Below are 18562 nucleotides of genomic sequence, written 5' to 3'. Positions count from 1 at the left end.
CTGCTCCGACACATGATGCCACAAAATGGTAGGATTCACAATGTAGCAAGTTCCTGAATCGTTTAGTCTTTTTAAGACATTTAGCCCTAATTTTAATCTTGTTGATTAAAGATATAATAATTTTAGTTGACATTGTTTTTTAAGTTAACTAGAATAACATTAGCAGGCAGGAAGGAAAAATCATAAGGCTTATCATCCTAAGTTGCTGTCATACCTCTTGTAGGTGGTTACAGAGCAGAAATGACAGAGACCTAAAAGTGAGTCACTTGTTATTTAATTTGGAGGATGGTGTGTAGTGCAAGAGGGGGGGAAATAACTTTGTGGTTTCAAAAAAAAGAACATATTTTTCCAACCAATTTCTCCCCTTCCTCCTTGAAAATGCTTGTGTTGGAATATGGTTCTACAGGGAGAAGGTCCAGTTATGTCTGTTGCCTCACCCAATAGCTATTCATCATATGCAAGACTAGAGAAAGAAAGCTTGACTGTGGGGAGTATCACATCAGGCATCCACATGTGCGTACTTTTCAGTAGATCCACTGCTTAGCGGGCAGGAGTGGGAATCCAACTGATTTATTTATTTTTCCACTTCCTAGCCCCCAAGGCTGCTTATGACATTCCTATTGTCACTCCATCTGAACTTGACTAATTCGGCACAGTCCAGCGATCTTGTGGTCTATATGGCTTAGTTACATACTGTCATTACAACTGGGCCACGAGTGAGCTGTGGTTTAGAATTATAAACAAATTTTCACCCTAAACATACTGTGCAGGATTTTTCCAGGGTGGCTGACTGGTTTGCTTATCCATTGGCAGCTCCTTCCTCCTTCACATGGGAAAATAATTTACTGCACCATCACTGTGTCATGAAATGAATTCGTTTTTAAAAAAATATCCAGTGTGAGACACGCTATCATAGAATCGTACAGTGCAGAAGGAGGCCATTTGGCCCATTTGAAAGAGCTATTCAATTAATCCCACTCCCCTGCTCTTTCCCCTTGGCCCTGCAAATTTGTCCTTTTTAAGTATATATCCACTTCCCTTTTGAAAGTTACTATTGAATCTGCTTCCACCCTTTCAGACAATGCATTCCACATCATAACGACTCACTGAGTAAAAAAATTTCTCCTCATCTTCCCCCTGGCTTTTTTGACAATTATCTTAAACATGTGTGCTCTGTTTACCGACCCTCCTGCCGGTGGAAACAATTTCTCCCTATTTACTCTCTCAAAACTCCTCATAATTGTGAACACTTCTATTAAATCTCCCTTTAACCTTCTCTGCTCTAAGGAGAACAATCCCAGCTTCTCTAGACTCTCCCCATAACTGAAGTCCCTCATCCCCAGTACCATTCTAGTAAATCTCCTCTGTACCTCCTCCAAGGCCTTGATATCCTTCTTAAAGTGTGGTGCCCAGAATTGGACACAATACTCCAGCTGAGGCCTAACCAGTGATTTATAATGGTTTAGTATAACTTGTTTACTTTTGTACTCTGTGCCTCTATTTATAAAGCCAAGGTGCCCATATGCGTTTTAGCAGCCTTATCAACTTGTCCTGCCACCCTCAAAGATTCGTGTACATAAACCCCAGATCTTTCTGTTCCTGCACCCCCTTAAAATTGTATAATTTAGTTTATATTGCCTCTCCTCATTCTTTCTTCCAAAATGCATCACGTCACACTTCTCTGTATTAAATTTCATGTGCCATGTGTCTGCCCATTTCACCAATCTGTCTATGTCCTCCTGATGTCTACTACTATCCTCCTCACTATTCCGAGTTTCGCATCATCTGCAAACTTTGAAATTATGCCAGTTATACCCAAGTCCAGATCATTAATATATATCAAAAAGAGCAGTGATCCTAATACCGACTCCTGGGGGACACCACTATATACCTCCCTCTGGAAAATCTGAAAAACGACTGTTCACCACTACTCTCTGCTTTCTGTCTCTACGTCAATTTCTTATCCAAGCTGCCACTGCCTCTTTAATCCAATGGGCTTCCATTTGCCAACAAGCCTATTATGTGTTACTTTTATCAAACGCCTTTTGAATGTCCGTATACACATGATACACATCAACTCTCTCCATTACCTCATCAAAGAATTCAATCAAGTTTGTCAGATATGATTTGCCTTTAGCAAATACATGCTGGCTGTCATTTATTAACCCATGTTTTTCCAAGTGAAAATTAATGTTATCCCAGATTATGGTTGCTAGAAGTTACCCCACCACCGACGTTAGGCTGACTGGCCTGTAGTTACCGGGTTTATCCCTCTCCCTTTTTTGAACAGGAAAGTAACATTTGCAACCCTCTAGTCCTCTGGCACCACTCCCTTATCCAAGGAGGATTGAAAGATTGTGGCCAGAGCCTCTGCTATTTCCACCCATACTTCCTTCAGCAACCTAGGATGCATCCCATCTGGATTGGGTGACTTTTCTACTTTGAGCTTTGCCAACCTTTTAAGTACCTCCTTCTTTATCCTGTCCAATTTCTCTACCCATTCCTCCTTTACTGTAACATTGGCAGCATCTTTTCTTTAGTGAAGACAGATGTAAAGTACTCATTTAGTACCTCAGTCGTGCTCAGAAGATTTTTTTTTTGGTCCTTAATCGGCCCCACCTTTCCTTTGACTATCCTTTTATTCTTTATAATTCAGAATGAGGAGATACTGTCATTTTTTTCCTCTGTTGGGAGGAATCTTGTTTCAGGTGCATGTGAGAAACATGGAGTGTTATGATTGCTGCTGTTCATAGCCCAGGTTTGTTTATTTTAACCTTGAATGTTTTTACAGTTCTTCAGCCTCAGATCCAGAACCTGGTCACTTCCCCGCAGGTCCAGCCAGTCACCTTTCAGCAGCAGGTCCAGGGTCTGTCCACCCACAGGGTGCTTACTTCAGCCACCACAGTGGGCACCATTCAGACACTGACCCCAGGCACTACTACTACAGTCCAAACACTCTCACCACAGGTACAGCAGGTACCCGTAAGTATACAATATTACATCTTCTTCAAAAATTAACCATTTAAATTGCTTTATAATTTTTTTAATATACTTAAAATAGTTTTTTCTTAACTTGACTATCTCTCCCATGACTCAAGAGCCGGATGAATATCTGATTAGGAATATTCATGTTAAAAAGATGGAGATAACTGAATGCTATGTGGAACATGATAGTTCCTGAGCCGATGTGACCATGGAAATATAACGTCAAGGAAAGCAACTGGTCTAGGACCCAGAGGCTTCAGAGATGAGACATTGGCTTCCAGAGCCAGTGTGAAGGCCCATCTGGGATGAATTTAGCTTTAAGCAAGTTTTATTCTGAAAACACCAAGTCTTTCTCTTCCGTCCCAAAAAATGCAGATCATGGAATTGGAATGGCAATTGAATGGCAGCTATCAGTCAAATATCATGTTTTGAAAATAAGTGGAACTTGCGGCAACTGTGCAGCAGTAAAGTTTAGCAAACGAACTTACTTTCACATGCAATTAATATTTTTTTGGAAAGAGGTAACTAATATTATGCATCAGGGACCAGTTCTGGGGAATGTTGCCGATGTACATAAATGACTGGGAAGTGGGTTCAGAAACAAAATTGTCCCACGTTTGCAAGTGATACCTTACTGGGATGGATGGCAAACAACGGGGGACAGGCTGACCAAATATAGAAGAACTTGGAAAAATTGGGGAGCTGGGCTGACGAGTGACAGATGACATTTAACATAGACAAATACAAAGTGCTGTTGAGAAAGGATTACAAAATGAGCCATATAAATTAAATTATATTATTTTATGGGCACAACACAGGAGAGGGATTGCGGGTACTGGTGGAAAGATTGCTGAAGCCGTCAGCACAGTGTTGGCAGCAGTAACGAAAGCAAATAGGATTTTGGATGTGTAGCCAAAGGAATAGAGCACAGTGTGTGAAATGACTGAGTTTGTGAAGAGCATTGATCAAGCCCCAGTTGGGGTAGAGGCAGAAATGTTCCTTGAATTTAACTTGGGATCTTCGGTAGTATACCTACATAGAATTACATACAGCACAGAAACAGGCGATTCGGCCCACCTGGTCTATGCAGGCATCTATGCTCTATGCGCGCCTCCTCCCATCCCTCTTCATCTAACCCTATCAGCATAAGCTTCTATTCCTTTCCCCTCATGTGTTTATTTAGCTTCCCCTGAAATGCATCTATGCTTCTTGCCTCAACTATTCCTTGTGGTAGCGAGTTCCACATTCTAACCACTCTCCGGATAAAGAAGTTTCTCCTGAATTTCCTACTGGATTTATTAGTGACTATCTTATATTTATGGCCTCTAGTTTTGGTCACCCCCACAAGTGGAAACACCTTCTCTAGGTGTACCCTATCAAAGTCTTTCATAATTTTAAAGACCTCTATCAGGTCACCCCCTCAGCCTTCTCTTTTCTAAAGAGATTTCTGGATCAGAAATATGTGTGTTCAAACCCCGCACCAGCACTTGAGTGCTTAACCAAGCATGATTCTGTGGTTCAATTCTGGGAGGCAGGAAAAGGGGATGGAGGGATATGGTAAATGTGATTAGAACTATTTTCTTGTGTGGAAGGTAAACACCAACACAGATTGAATGGCCTGTTTCTGTGTCACATGTGCAGTCCTTCAAATAAGGTGCTAAACATCGGTCTCGAGTGCCTGTTCAGGTGGATATCTATATTTTTAAAAATCCTGCAATGAGAACACAGACAAATATTTTGGAACGATGAGATCAAATGAATTGAGCCATGGTAGTAATTAGCAGTACAGTTGCAGCTTAAAGAAAAGTGTTCTGTAATTATATAGCTACAACCTCAAAGAGGTGATTTAGTGACCTCTCCATTATCCATCAGCCCCTTACGTATGATTTGTGATTGGTGTGCTTTGTGCTACATAAAGAATAAAGGAAACCAAAAAGAGAGATGGTGAAATTCTGAGAGTAGTTGATGTACGCATTTCTTTTTGGAAGTTGTCCAAATATATCTGGAAAGCTCCACACAAGTTCAACAGGAACCTAGGGGAGAGGAGGAGAAAAGAAAATGTTGCCTCTTGAAAGGAAATCCGAGCAGCCTCTGGCCAAAGGTGCAAGCTTCCAACTCTCTACAAACATCATACTATGCCTTTATAGAGCACTGGTTATTGTCAATAGAGGATGATGCCAATGGCTTGTACCTCATGTACAGTAGAAATGTATGTCAGAAGTTTCATTTGAATCCACTGTCCTTTATATGTAACAAATGCAACATTGGCGAGGCAGTAAAACAAGGCAACCACAAAGAACACAGTTGGTCTGAGTCACATGCTTTCTTGTGGTTTTTGGAATACCTGTACTGTTTACTATCACTGCAGAAGTGGTGGTCTTCTCTGACCTGTGACTTTTGTCTTCAGTAAAGTATCTAGTACCTTATCAGATGTTCTGATTATTAGATACTATACCTTGAATATATTTGGATTTTCAAAAGGCATTTGATAAGGTGCCACATGAGAGATTGCTACACAAGATTAGGGTTCATGGGATTGGGGGTATTATATTAGCATAGATAGAGGATTGGTTAACGGACAGAAAACAGAGAGTAGGAATAAACGGGTCATTTTTAGGCTGCTTGGGCCTCAGCTATTTACAATCTACATTAATGACTTAGATGAAGGGACCGAGTGTAATGTATCCACGTTTGCTGATGATACAAAGCTAGGAGGGAAAGTAAGCTGTGAGGAGGACACAGAGTCTGCAAAGGGATATCAACAGATCAAGTGAGTGGGCAAGAAGGTGGCAGATGGAGTATAATGTGGGGAAATGTGAAGTTATTCACTTTGGTAGGAAAAATAGAATATGTTTTAGATGGTGAGAAACTATTAAATGTTAGTGTTCAGTGGGATTTAGGTGTCCTTGCACACAAAAAACAGGAAGTTAACATACAGGTACAGCAAGCAATTAGGAAGGCAAATAGTATGTTGGCCTTTATTGCAAGGGGGTTGGAGTATGAGAATAAGGAAGTCCTGCTGCAATTGTACAGGACTTTGGTGAGACCTCACCTGGAGTACTGTGTGCAGTTTTGGTCCCCTTATCTAAGGAAGGATATACTTGCCTTAGAGGGGGTGCAATGAAGGTTCACTTGATTGATTCCTGGGATGAGAGGGTTATCCTTTGAGGAAAGATTGAGTAGAATGGGCCTATATATTTTCCACAAATATTAACAAAATAGATGCCCAGAAATCCTCTTTAGATCACCAAATACCGACTGGGAGCAGGAAAGAAGTGGAGAGACTGTGTGCAAAGGACCATTTCCTAATTGCTGCTTTGGAGAATCACCTCAGAGAAAGAGAGGTGGCGATCTGAACTCAAATGCCAGAGCTGACAGCACCTAAACAGCAATGAATTAAGTTTAAAATTCTGAAGTTAAGTCAAAAGTCTGCTTGAAATTGATCTTTCCGATACACCGGCCACCAGATATAGCACGCAAATCGTTTTTTCTTATATTTAAAAATAAACTTTATTCATAAAATTTGTAAAGGTACATACAATGCAATTCAAGTCATGCTTCAAACAATACAATACAGGTCATACAATTTGCAACGGTACATACAGTACAATTCAACGGTCTCTGTACAATCAATACAGTTATGCACCATACGTTATAAATACAGTTCATGGCACCCTAGGGTGCCTCATTGCGTTACAGGTTACAGATACAGTACATTGTGTTACATTCATTCTTCATTTTACATTCTGCCTGAGGGGGTTTTTCCCTGATTCCAGCCCCTCGGTATACAATGGTGGGAGGGCTCTAAACAGTGGCCTTTCCCTATAGAGCCTTTGCGTAGGTCGCAGCTCGCCTCAGTGCGTCTCGCAGCTTGCCTCAGTGCGTCTCACAGCACGTACTCCTGGACCTTGGAGTGTGCCAGTTGGCAACTCGGTCGTGGACAGCTCGTTCAGCTGGAAGACCAGCATGTTTCGGGCAGCCAAAGGGCCTCCTTCACCGAGTTGATGGTCTTCCAGCCACAGGTGATATCTGTCTCGGTGTGTGTCCCGCGGAACAGTCCGTAGAGCACAGCGTCCTGTGTTACCGAACTGTTTGGGATGAACCGGGACAGATACCAAGGCATCTCCCTCCATACTCTCTGTGCAAAGGGGCAGCCCATCAGGAGGTGGAAGACGGTTTCCTCCCCGCCACAGCCTCGAGGGCAGCTCACGGTGGCGCTGAGGTTCCCTGCGTGTTGGAAAGACTGCACTGGGAGTGCCTTTCTCACCTCCATCCAGGCTACATCCTGGTGCCTGTTGGTCAATTCCGGCGACTAGACGTACCGGGGAAGAAACTGATCGAGTCCACCCTCTCGGTTCCTTGCAGGACTCTGAGAACGTTTCCTATCGACCACTGGCTGACGGCCTTGTGGTCGAAGGGGTTCCCCCTCAGGAACTTCTCCACCTGGGACAGGTTGGGGGGACGGTCCATCTTGACTGGATGTCCTGCGCCTGCTCAGCCAGCGTGGCCAGACCCAGCCTTCTCAGTGTGTTGGACAGATAGAAACTCAGCACGTAATGACACTTGGTGTTTGCGTACTGGGGCTCTACACATATTCAGGATCAGAGCGGCGTTGGGAACGTTCTTCCCCACTTTGTCTGGGGTCTTGTACAGGATGACCCTTGGACCTCCAGACAAAGTGGAAGATAGCTTGGGTGACTGTGACGGCGGAGTTGTGGGGAATGGACCAGACCCTGGCCACGTAGAGCAACACGGCGAGTACCTCACACCTTATCACCAGGTTCCTGCTGGTTATGGAGTGGGATCACCCCACCCACATACCAAGCTTCTGTTTGGCCTTGCGATCCACTCCTAGTTCTTTGTGCAGACCGGGCCCCCCCCCCCCCCCCCCGAACCAGATCTCCAAAACTTTCAGGTAGTTGGACCTGACGGTGAAGAGGACAAAGGATCGTATCTCCCATCTGCCAAAGAACATGGCCTCGCTTTTATTTCGGTTCACTCTGGCTCCCGAGGCAAACTCGAAACGGTGGCAGATGCCCATCGGCGTGTGGACCGACTGCTGGTCGGAGCAGATGACGGTGACACCGTCCATGTACAGGGAGGCCTTAACCCGAAAGCCTCCGCTACCTGGGATCGTCACCCCCTGATACCTGCGTCCTTCCTGATGGACGCGGCAAACGGCTCGATACAATACATGCTCCAGATCTGATCGGAAAGCCCTCTGACTCCCACCCGTTGATTAGGACTGCGCTACGGATGGCCGCGTAGTGCAGTTGGATCCAATCGCGGATTCCCTCCCCAAAACCCATTTGGGAGAGTACGTCCATCATGTCCGTGTGGGATAATATTTTGTCAAAGCCTGGTCTAGGCTGATGAGACACCCCTGTCCTGCACGTTGGCGATCGTATCCCTGAGCAGCGCAAGGCTGTCAGAGATCTTCCTGCCGGGTACAGTACAGGTCTGATCTGGGTAGATCACCTGCTCCATAGCAGACTTGAGCCTGTTGGCGATGGCCTTAGACAGAATCTTGTAGTCGACATTTAGCAAGGAAATGGGTCGCCAATTTTTGATTTCTTCACTCTTCCCCCTTCCGCTTGTAGATGAGAGCGATGTTGCCTTTCTTCATGGATTCTGACATGCTGCCTGCCAGAAGCATACCTCCGTACACTTCCAGTAGGTCTGGGCCTATCCAGTCCCACAGAGCCGAGTACAACTCCACCGGTAAGCCGTCGCTTCTGGGAGTTCTACTCTTCTCGAAGGACTGGACGGCCTTTGTCAGTTCGTCCAAGGTCAGTGGCCGATCCATGCTTTCGCGCTCGCTGTCCTCTAAGACTTCCGTGATAGAGGACAGGAAGGACAAATCATGTTCACACAAAAGTGCCCACTATAAATGGCAGGGACTGTAGTTTGAAAATCAAATTTCCTCCCCACGTCTTTCCTTCCACTTTTTAGTACACACCGTTTGATGCTGTAAAGCTAAGCTAATGTTTCAGTTGTAAAGCATAAGCAGTTTTATTCTCAAAATTAAATAACTTCTGGTTGTAACACCACTCCTGTGGTACCTAACATGATAATTATTTCACCAGATCATTCAGATTGCCCCAAAATGTATGCCGGGTAAATAACTGGCATTGAAGCTCTTTTACGGAGAAAATTACACCAATTAAAAAAATTGTTAAAATTTTATCTATTTGTACTTTCTGGAAATGCTGCTGATTTCCTTTAAAGGACTAACAATTATGCATGCTCCTACCACTCCTACCCTCTAATCTGGACATGGATTTCTACTATAGACTAGACAGACCCACACCAGAGAGTTGAGCAAATTTGAATTCCAATTTCTATGTCCCTCTTTAATTTAGATAGGTATCAGTGTGTTTAACTCTATTCTGATTGTTTTATTACAAGGTTAGTTTCTCTATGGAACATATGTCAGTGCCTTGATTAGAAAATTCACATCAGTAGTGATACACTGTATGTTCTCACTCTCCTGAGCCACATTAACTCTTTCATGCAGTGGCGTTGTCGATGTGACTGAGCATGTCTGAGATCTGTTCTTCAGTGCATCTTCATCATGCATTCCACATACTAGTTGCCTCATGCGCAATATATCACATTTGCACACACAGCGCTTTCCCAAAATCATGCCTCACGTGACATTAAATACTAGTTTTACCTGTGCTTTTAGGCTATCTTACCAAAAGATCGGGAGGGTATCTGGAGGTCTTTGCTTATCTCCTCTGCATGGTCATGGCCAGGCTGTCAAATGCATTCTTTTCATTGTTCAGTATAGGCAAGGACACAATGATCTCCAAGAGAAAGCTATCAATTAACTATTCTTAACTACACTTGATCTTAATCACTAGATTGTGTATTGATACCAGATTGATATCTTTTTGTGAATCGTGCCCAGGTGATTTATGTTACTCACATCTTTTCCCTAACGCCTTCAGTCTGGGTTCCTGAAATTCACCCATGATCGCCTGGGGTGCTGATTTTAGACCCCATTTGGTGGTGCAATTTTCCTGTTTATACCTCATACACTCAAGTCACTTCCTCTATCCAATTTACACGTACATGTCCCGTAATATTACCATTTCATCTCGTTCATGAGCCCTGGAGAAACCTTAGCAATTAGGAAGGCAAATAGTCTTTTAGCCTTTATTGCAAGGGGGTTGGAGTATAAGAGTAAGGAAATCTTGTTGCAGTTATATAAGGCTGGTGAGACCACAGCTGGAGTACTGTGTACAGTTTTGGTCTCCTTACCTAAGGAAGGATATACTTGCCTTAGAGGGGGTGCAACAAAGGTTCACTAGATTGATTCCTGGGATGAAAGGGTTGACCTGTGAGGAGAGATTGAGTAGAATGGGCCTATATTCTCTGGAGTTTGGAAGAATGAGAGGTGATCTCATTGAAACATATAAAATTCTTAGAGGGCTTGACAGGGGAGATGCTGAGAGGCTGTTTCCCCCGGCTGGAGAGTCTAGAACTCAGGGACATAGTCTCAGGGTAAGGGGACCGAGATGATGAAAAATTACTTCACTCAGAGGGTTGTGAATCTTTGGAATTCTATACCCCAGAGGATTGTGGATGTTCAGTCGTTGAGTATATTCAAGACTAAGATCAATGGATATTGAAGACTAAGAGAATCAAGGAATATGGGGATAGGGCGGGAAAGTGGAGTTGAGGTCGAAGATCAGCCATGACCTCGTTGAATGGCGAAGCAGGCTGAAGGGGCCGTATGGCCTACTCCTGCTCCTATTGCTTATGTTCTTACTGTCCAATAAACAAAAAATCATTACTCCTTAAAACAGTTCCCTGTATGGTTCAATGTATGAATACATTTACTTAGTTTATTAAACCCTTCTTCTTTGAAATAGTACTTTTTTTTAATATCAGTTTTGCTCTTCCACCCACCTTGAGGAATTTGTGTTGGAAGCTCATAAAAGCCACTGAATGGGTTAAAACTAGGCCTTTGAGAGGGTACGTTTTACTCCTCCTTGTCACTATGCTGTGACATATGACGGTATACTTCTGATATCTGCAGATCTGGTCTTAAATTCTTAACACAACTTGTACCAACTTCTTTCTAGCAAAGGCTGCTCCGTAACTCTGTGGAGCTACTTTCACGCAAAAGAAATACTCTCGATAATCCTGTGCCGTCACCACTGATGTGATCAGAAAACCATTGTCACCTGTAATAAAGAGCAGAAAATCCACTGTGGCTCTTCTGGAGAGCTCTGGAATGGATTAAAGATGCTTAGCATGTTATTGTCAATTTCTGATTTCCTCCTGTCTCCATGGGGAGATAAATATCCACTCAAATTAAATCCTGACCTTTTTAAAAAAAAACTAATACAACATTGATGTCTTCACACCCAGCACTACAACTTGGCAAATAGAAGTAAGGGGTTAATTACTTCTAGGCTCTTCAAACTTTGAAAAACCTTGCCCCCTCTGCAACTGGAGTCAGCCACCACAAGATTTTGGGGGCACAATCTTGCGCTGGACTTCATTCATGCCCTGTATTTAACTAGGCTTTCTTAGATAGCAACTGTATTCATCTTCTCTGATATTTAACATAACTCCAATCACCTTATTTATACTCAACAATTATTCCTGATAAAACTTAAATTTATTGATTCCCTGTTATGGGTAATGAATTCATGAATGCCAATAGTTACATGATAGTCCCATGTCGCAAAATAGAGACTGCATATAAGTACTGAACTGGCTGTTCCCCGTGGTGCCACACCATCGCACAAAGTCAGGACCCACCCCACACCATCGCACAAAGTCAGGACCCACCCCACGCCATCGTACAAAGTCAGGACCCACCCCACCATCGCACAAAGTCAGGACCCACCCCACACCATCGCACAAAGTCAGGACCCACCCCACGCCATCGTACAAAGTCAGGACCCACCCCACCATCGCACAAAGTCAGGACCCACCCCACACCATCGTACAAAGTCAGGACCCACCCCACACCATCGCACAAAGTCAGGACCCACCCCACACCATCGCACAAAGTCAGGACCCACCCCACGCCATCGTACAAAGTCAGGACCCACCCCACACCATCGTACAAAGTCAGGACCCACCCCACACCATCGCACAAAGTCAGGACCCACCCCACGCCATCGTACAAAGTCAGGACCCACCCCACGCCATCGTACAAAGTCAGGACCCACCCCACACCATCGCACAAAGTCAGGACCCACCCCACGCCATCGCACAAAGTCAGGACCCACCCCCATGGTCTGTAAACTCAGGTTACGTAGCATGAATTACTCTCATTCCGTTCAGACCCAAAAACGGAGGGACTCAATATCTCAAAACAGCACATACACATATAAAGTTATAGAACAGCACGTGCTTACAAATACCCAATTAATTACAAGCCATCTTCCATGTTCTTTTCACCGGTATGCCTTTCAATAACTGTATTTTTTTTTACTGAATATAATTGAAGAGAAAGTTAGCTATTGCAGTTCAAAGAGTGAAAAACTCATAACATTCTTAATGTTGACTTAGCTGAGGCTTATGAAAGGGTTAATACTGAACATGCTGTGAAAGGGAGGCGGGCCAGCTGCAGCCAGTGGTACCGAAAGCAAACATCACACACACTTTTTAAAGAGCCAAACCCTGAAAACAAAAGCAATCCTGTAGCCTTCCATGTTTTATCTTTTTTCACTCAAACCAATTTTCAATTTCTGATGTTTGCTGCTTAACCCATTCTGTACTGCTTCAAAGTCCCAAGCTCACAGTCAGTGTCTTCACCCAAGCCTGGTGTGGTGAAGGTTTGGGCTATAGCCTTGAGGACTTTTAATTTCTTCCACATTTTCCTAATTATTTTGTAACTCCTGGCTTGTCTAACCAAGGGAATTTTTCAAAACTCCTTTACAGCCTCTGCTGTAATAGGGCTGATATTAACTTCTCATCCTCCTGCACAATTTCTTTCCTCCACCTTTGTGGGTATATGGATGGGATGTAATGACATTGAGTGCAGGGGGAAGGGGACGCTGGGGAATCAGTCGAAAGTCCCAGTCCATTTCTAGGTTCACCTTGAACTGCCACAACTGCCTCTCACTGCTGGTCTCAAGCCTACAACTCCCATTCCACCTCCCTTTAGACCATGTCTACACCTCACCTTTCTTTTTTTCACTGAACGTCTCATCCTCAGTTTTGAGACAGTCCCTTTCTACAGAGCTTCTTTCTCCAAACCCGCAAGCACATTTTGGAAAGATATTAAAACAATAAGAGTTATGATAATGGGGGACTTCAATTATCCTAATATAGACTAGGGGGGGAAAACACAGTGTAAAGGGTAAGGAGGGGGGAGGAATTCCTATAAATGTGAACTTTCTTGATCAGAATGTTTCCAGCCCAACAAGGAAGGAAGCAGCGCTGGGAATGAAGTGGGGTAAATGGAGCATGTTTCAGTGTTGGAGCATCTGGGAAATAATGGTCACAATATCATTAGGTTTAGAGTAGTTATAGAAAAGGACAAGGAAAAATTAATGGAGAAGATACTCAACTGGAAAGGGGCTAATTTCAGTGAGCTGGGCCAGGTGGATTGGAAACAAAGATTGGCAGGTAAAACAGTAAATGAGCAATGGGAGGCCTTTAAGGAAGAGATAGTTCAGGTACAGACTAAACACATTCTCATGAAGAGGAAGAAAGGGCATCCAAAGCTAGAGCTCCCTGGATGACTAAAGAAAATGACATTAAAATGAAACAGAAAAAGGAGGCTTATGATAAATGCGAGGCTCATAATACAGTAGAGAATCAAGCAGAATACAGAGTGCAGAGGAGAACTGAAAAAGGAAATAAGAGGGACAAAGAGAGTGTATGAGAAAAGATTAGCGGGTAATCTAAAAGGGAACATAGTAATCATTAAGAGAGTGTAGGGATAAGATTCAGATTCTCCAAGTTAGGAGATTTTAAAAATAGCTTTTTGTATAACCAAATGGGTAGCAATCTTTACACTGTACTTCTGCCAATGCCTATAATTTTCCTAATCTGGCAATCTTGTTCTAAATTTGGCAAGAATACTTTGTAATGTCTTTCATTAACCAGTTGTAGCTTAACATTTTACTTCCTTTTTTTTAGACCAAATAGTAGACCCTGTTACCATTTGTGACATCAGCTCTTCATTTCTCTGTGCTTCTGATACCTGTATTTCCGTCAACCAATTACAAGGCTGAAAGTATCTGTAACACTGTGTTACCAGTTTTTAAAGTTTTAACTTACATTGAGTACATTTTATTCTATTCCAGGTCCTGGTGCAGCCTCAGCTCATAAAGACAGACTCCTTGGTCCTTACAACTTTGAAAGCCGATCGCAGCCCAGTTATTGCAGCGATGCAGAATCCAACCATCACCACATTGACTACTCCAATGCAGACCACCGCTTTGCAAGTCCCAGTACGTTCAATTCAAAGAGAAAATTGAGTCATTAATACCAAATGTCAAATAGAGATTGCTTTTTAATACATTTTGTTTGCTCTGCGATCTTTATTGAATATATGTACTCTCTGACAGGTGCAGGTAATAAAGTAAATGTTGTAGGACGTCCACTGACACAAATCACTTGTTAAAGAAAAAAAACTTGATACTGGAGCTCACCAATAGCTTAGTTGGTAAAAAGCAGCATGTGACTGAGCTGTGCCAATCTGAAGGTTCAGTTCCCAGTCTGTGTTGAGTTAAATGATCTCAGTTGGTCTGGCAAGGGGACTGCAGTTAGCCTTAGCTACAGAGAGAAAAAATGAGTTGAATTGTAATCTGATAGTCCCTTTTGTGTGAATGTCAGTTAAGAGCAGGATCAGGCTTGATTTATGATGTACACATGGTTGAGAAACCTAATATTGATTGTCTATACTTACACATGAATAATGGCCACTTTTGGAGGGGGGAAAATATCCAGATATAATGAACATGTTATAAAAAGTAAACATTCTTTGCTGTACTTCATATACTGATAGATGTTTGTTGGAGGCTGTTTGTAAATTACCCCACAAGGATCTTCATGTATACAAAACAATATGTTGATGTTTACCAGCCCTTCAGATTAGTGAAATTGTCATTTTTACTGGTCTGGTTTGAGTGTTAACTTTGGTGCAGGTGTCACTATATTTTACCCTGGAACGAAGATGGGTGTCTGCAGAAGAGGTATATTTAGATGTTTTGAGGAATATGCTTGTGGCTTGATTCTTGAGTTGTCAACTAATGGAATCGGCTGGCACATAGTGGGCTGAATTTTCAGGCCTCCCATCCGGCGGAAACGGGTCAGTCGCGACCTGAAAATGGAGTGCAAGAACGTAACGATCGCCACTTAAACTTAAATTAACTTAATCGTCGCCATTTTGCTGGTGTCCTCCGAGGTCCTAAAGAGAACATCCAGCTGCCTGAAACATTTAAATCGGGGTCCTACGACATCAACGAAAGAACATCGACCTGAAACGTTAACTCTGTTTCTCTCTCCACAGATACTGCCTGACCTGCTGAGTGCTTCCAGCATTTTCTGTTTTTATTACTGTCTATAGTAGTATTGATTAAATACAAGAAGGTTGCAACAGAGTAATAGATGAGAGGAATTGCTAGGCTATTTTAAGTGACAGTTTTTTTTAGTTGCTTTGTTTAGTTTCTACCCCAGTGATAGATGGAGCACTGTACAGAGTGGCAATGTGGTACTACACAATAGTGCTCCAAAATCCTCTGCCACGATTTTTCAAAAGTACACAATCTTGGACATGCTGTCATGCAGCTGCGATCTGATCTGAGGGGCTCGATTTTCGTACCCGCGATCCGGTGCGTTCGTGGCGGGGGGGCTGTGAAAATCGGGGATTCCCGGGGCGGGTCTGGAGCCCGGCTCCAACCCGCCCACTTCCGGGTTTCCCCACTGATGCGCTGACATGCGCGCGCAGCCCCCGCATGTGGGACTCCCGCTGGCAATAAAGCCGGCGGGGTGCCACTTAAAGTACTTGAACAGGTACTTCAGGTTGTTTACAGACCTGATTGACCTGTTATTTTAGCAGGGATTGGATTTTGCAACTGACTGAGACTGTTTCCCGTACTGGGGGAAACACTCCCAGTTCAAATGGACGTGTTGCAGCCATCAGCCTGTGGCAGCTGCAAAGGTCTATTTGACAGGTGGGGAGGGAGACCCTCACTCATTGCAGGAGGCCACTCTGTCACTTTGGACAAAGTTTGGCCTCCACCACTCTGCTCCTAACAACAAAATTCACCAACTTGAACACTTACCCCGGTGTCCAGACACATTTACCTACCTTGCGGACCCCCTCAGATGTACATCTTCCGGATGGGGGCCACCGTAGCTGCAGTCATGACCTCCTCGGAGGGCGAACAGTATCACCAACCACGCCGGCCACCTCTGACGTGTGGAGCTCCACAACACAGTACTGTGACACATCCACCTGCACAGCAGGAGGGAGGGCAACCGCAGAGAGAGATGCGTCGCAGAGGGCACTACCCTCGCCACAGGGTCCACAGACCGAGGCTCAGCTTCCTGGACCTCTCTGAGCAGCAGTGCACACGGAGGCTCAGAGTCACTCGACATGTAGTCATTGACATCTGCAGCGTCCTTCGTGCCGAGCTGCTCCCGGCTGGCCTGAGCACCATCTTCTTACCTGTCGCTGTCAAAGTCACCACTGCCCTCAACAATTTCTCCTCCACATCCTTTCAGGGTGCCACCGGGGACATCGCCGACGTCTCTCAGTCGTCTGCACAAAAGAGCCCTGAAAATACATCTACACCCACTCTGCAGTGACACAATGGGTGGCATCAGTTGTGGGTCTTCATTGTGATCCTCAGGAAAGGGCATTATTGCACAAACTAGACAAGATTCGCAAAGACGTGGCAGTAGTGGTGCCAATATATGTAATGTGAGTTGATCAGAAATTAAATAGAAGTAAAAACCATGACAAACCCTCAAACACCCTTGTGCATCCCCTTCATGCTCACGACATGTTTGCCTTACGCTTCCTACTGCACATATGTGATGCATGCCCTGTGGCTGCAGCACAGGTTGAGTGAGGCTGACCGTGAAAGAGATGCATGAGAGGGTGAGTATGAGATAGAGCCATGAGTTGTATGAGGATTAGGTTGAGTGGTAGTGGTGGGATGAGTACTGGCGAGGTGGGTAAGTGCAGGTAAAATGAGGATGAGGTTTGAGTGGGTGTGAGGAGTGATGTGACAGAGTAGTGTTGGCTGTGCAGAAGGTGATGTGGGGTGGGGGCAGTGATGTGGCAGACGGAGTGTAGGGGAATGAGTAAGTGTACTCACTTTGGCTGACCCACTTAGGTCATTGCAGCGCCTCCTGCACTGTATGCAGGTGCGCGATATGTTGGTGGTGCAGGTGACCTCCTCTGCCACCTAGAGCCAGGCCTTCTAGGTGGCAGAGGCAGGCCGCTTCCTCCCGCCCGCCGGGGGGAAGATCTCTGTCCTCCCCCTCCTCCTCACCCCATCCAATAAGAGCTGGAGTGAGGCATCATTAAACCTGGGAGCAACCTTCCCCCTGGGCTGCTCCATGCTGTAATCTTTCCTATTTCCTGCAGCATCAGTCAGCGGAGGACTGCGCCTTTAAATAGGGCTCCTTCAGCTGACAGACCTTACTGCGCCCGCTGCGCAGCTTAGCAGCGGGGAACCCGGAAGAACAGGTAAGTGGATCCAATTAGCCTGCGATTGCGTGCGGAGCAGACTGATTTCGACCCCCGTCGATGGTAATATCAGGCCCGAGGTCAGATTGCAGCTAGGAAGGAGTTACGATCAGAGAGCACATTTCCCCTAACTGCTCTTGCTTCTGTTCTAGCAGTTGTCTGGAGAGAGGATTGGGAACAAGTTGTTTGTCTGTCCATTTGGTGGAATGGGAGGTCAAGTGTAGTGGGGGGAGGACCTAAAATGGAGGCAAAAAGTACATCAGTGGTAGTTCTATGCAAGCTTATATAAAAAAAATTAGGAAAATTTATTAAACCTTATATGTGTGGGTCAGTAGAGAATTACTTTCATGTTTTTCGTCTCAGACATTGGTCAGCAGTAATGGAACTATTTTGACCACCATGCCAATGATGGTTGGACCAGACAAGATTCCAATCAAGCAGATTGTTGGGAATGGAAAAGTCCCAATGGAGGGGCTGAAGGAGGGTGAGAAAAGAACTACACACAACATCATTGAGAAGCGCTATAGGTCATCCATCAATGATAAAATCATAGAACTCAAGGATCTTGTGATGGGGACAGAAGCTAAGGTCAGTCACTTATGTGAATAATTTTTTGTACAGAATATTGCATTGTGATGCTGTGTTCTATTTGTGAAGGTCACAGCTCTTAAGAATTAAAGGGGAAAATAGTGTACGGTAAGTGCTAGAAATGGTGTATACATAGTGTTATATAAATCCTATGCCATAGTTTGGGTTACATTCATTATTCAAACTAACCCTATTTATTAAATCATCCTAATTAAACTGTCCTATAGCCTCAGTAGGTAAATGTACCACATGGTACTATACTGAGTCATAGAGATCAGAAGGACTGGGGTTTAATCCCTGACACTCAGA

General features: G+C 44.2%; 1 protein-coding gene across 1 annotated transcript in view; it reads left to right on the top strand.

Annotated features, from left to right (window-relative positions):
• Positions 1 to 18562, top strand: part of srebf2 (sterol regulatory element binding transcription factor 2) — a 67083-nt gene that overhangs the window by 5969 nt on the left and 42552 nt on the right. Inside the window, exons 3-5 of the mRNA XM_067974679.1 lie at positions 2792 to 2982; positions 14268 to 14414; positions 18029 to 18253. Coding sequence (XP_067830780.1) covers positions 2792 to 2982; positions 14268 to 14414; positions 18029 to 18253 — 563 coding nt within the window. The remainder of the gene's footprint in view (positions 1 to 2791; positions 2983 to 14267; positions 14415 to 18028; positions 18254 to 18562) is intronic.

Source organism: Heptranchias perlo, chromosome 40, assembly GCF_035084215.1.
Source record: "Heptranchias perlo isolate sHepPer1 chromosome 40, sHepPer1.hap1, whole genome shotgun sequence".
Taxonomy (NCBI): Eukaryota; Metazoa; Chordata; class Chondrichthyes; order Hexanchiformes; family Hexanchidae; genus Heptranchias; species Heptranchias perlo.
The sequence above is the reverse complement of the archived record's forward strand: the minus strand, read 5'-3'. Positions and strand labels throughout refer to the sequence as shown.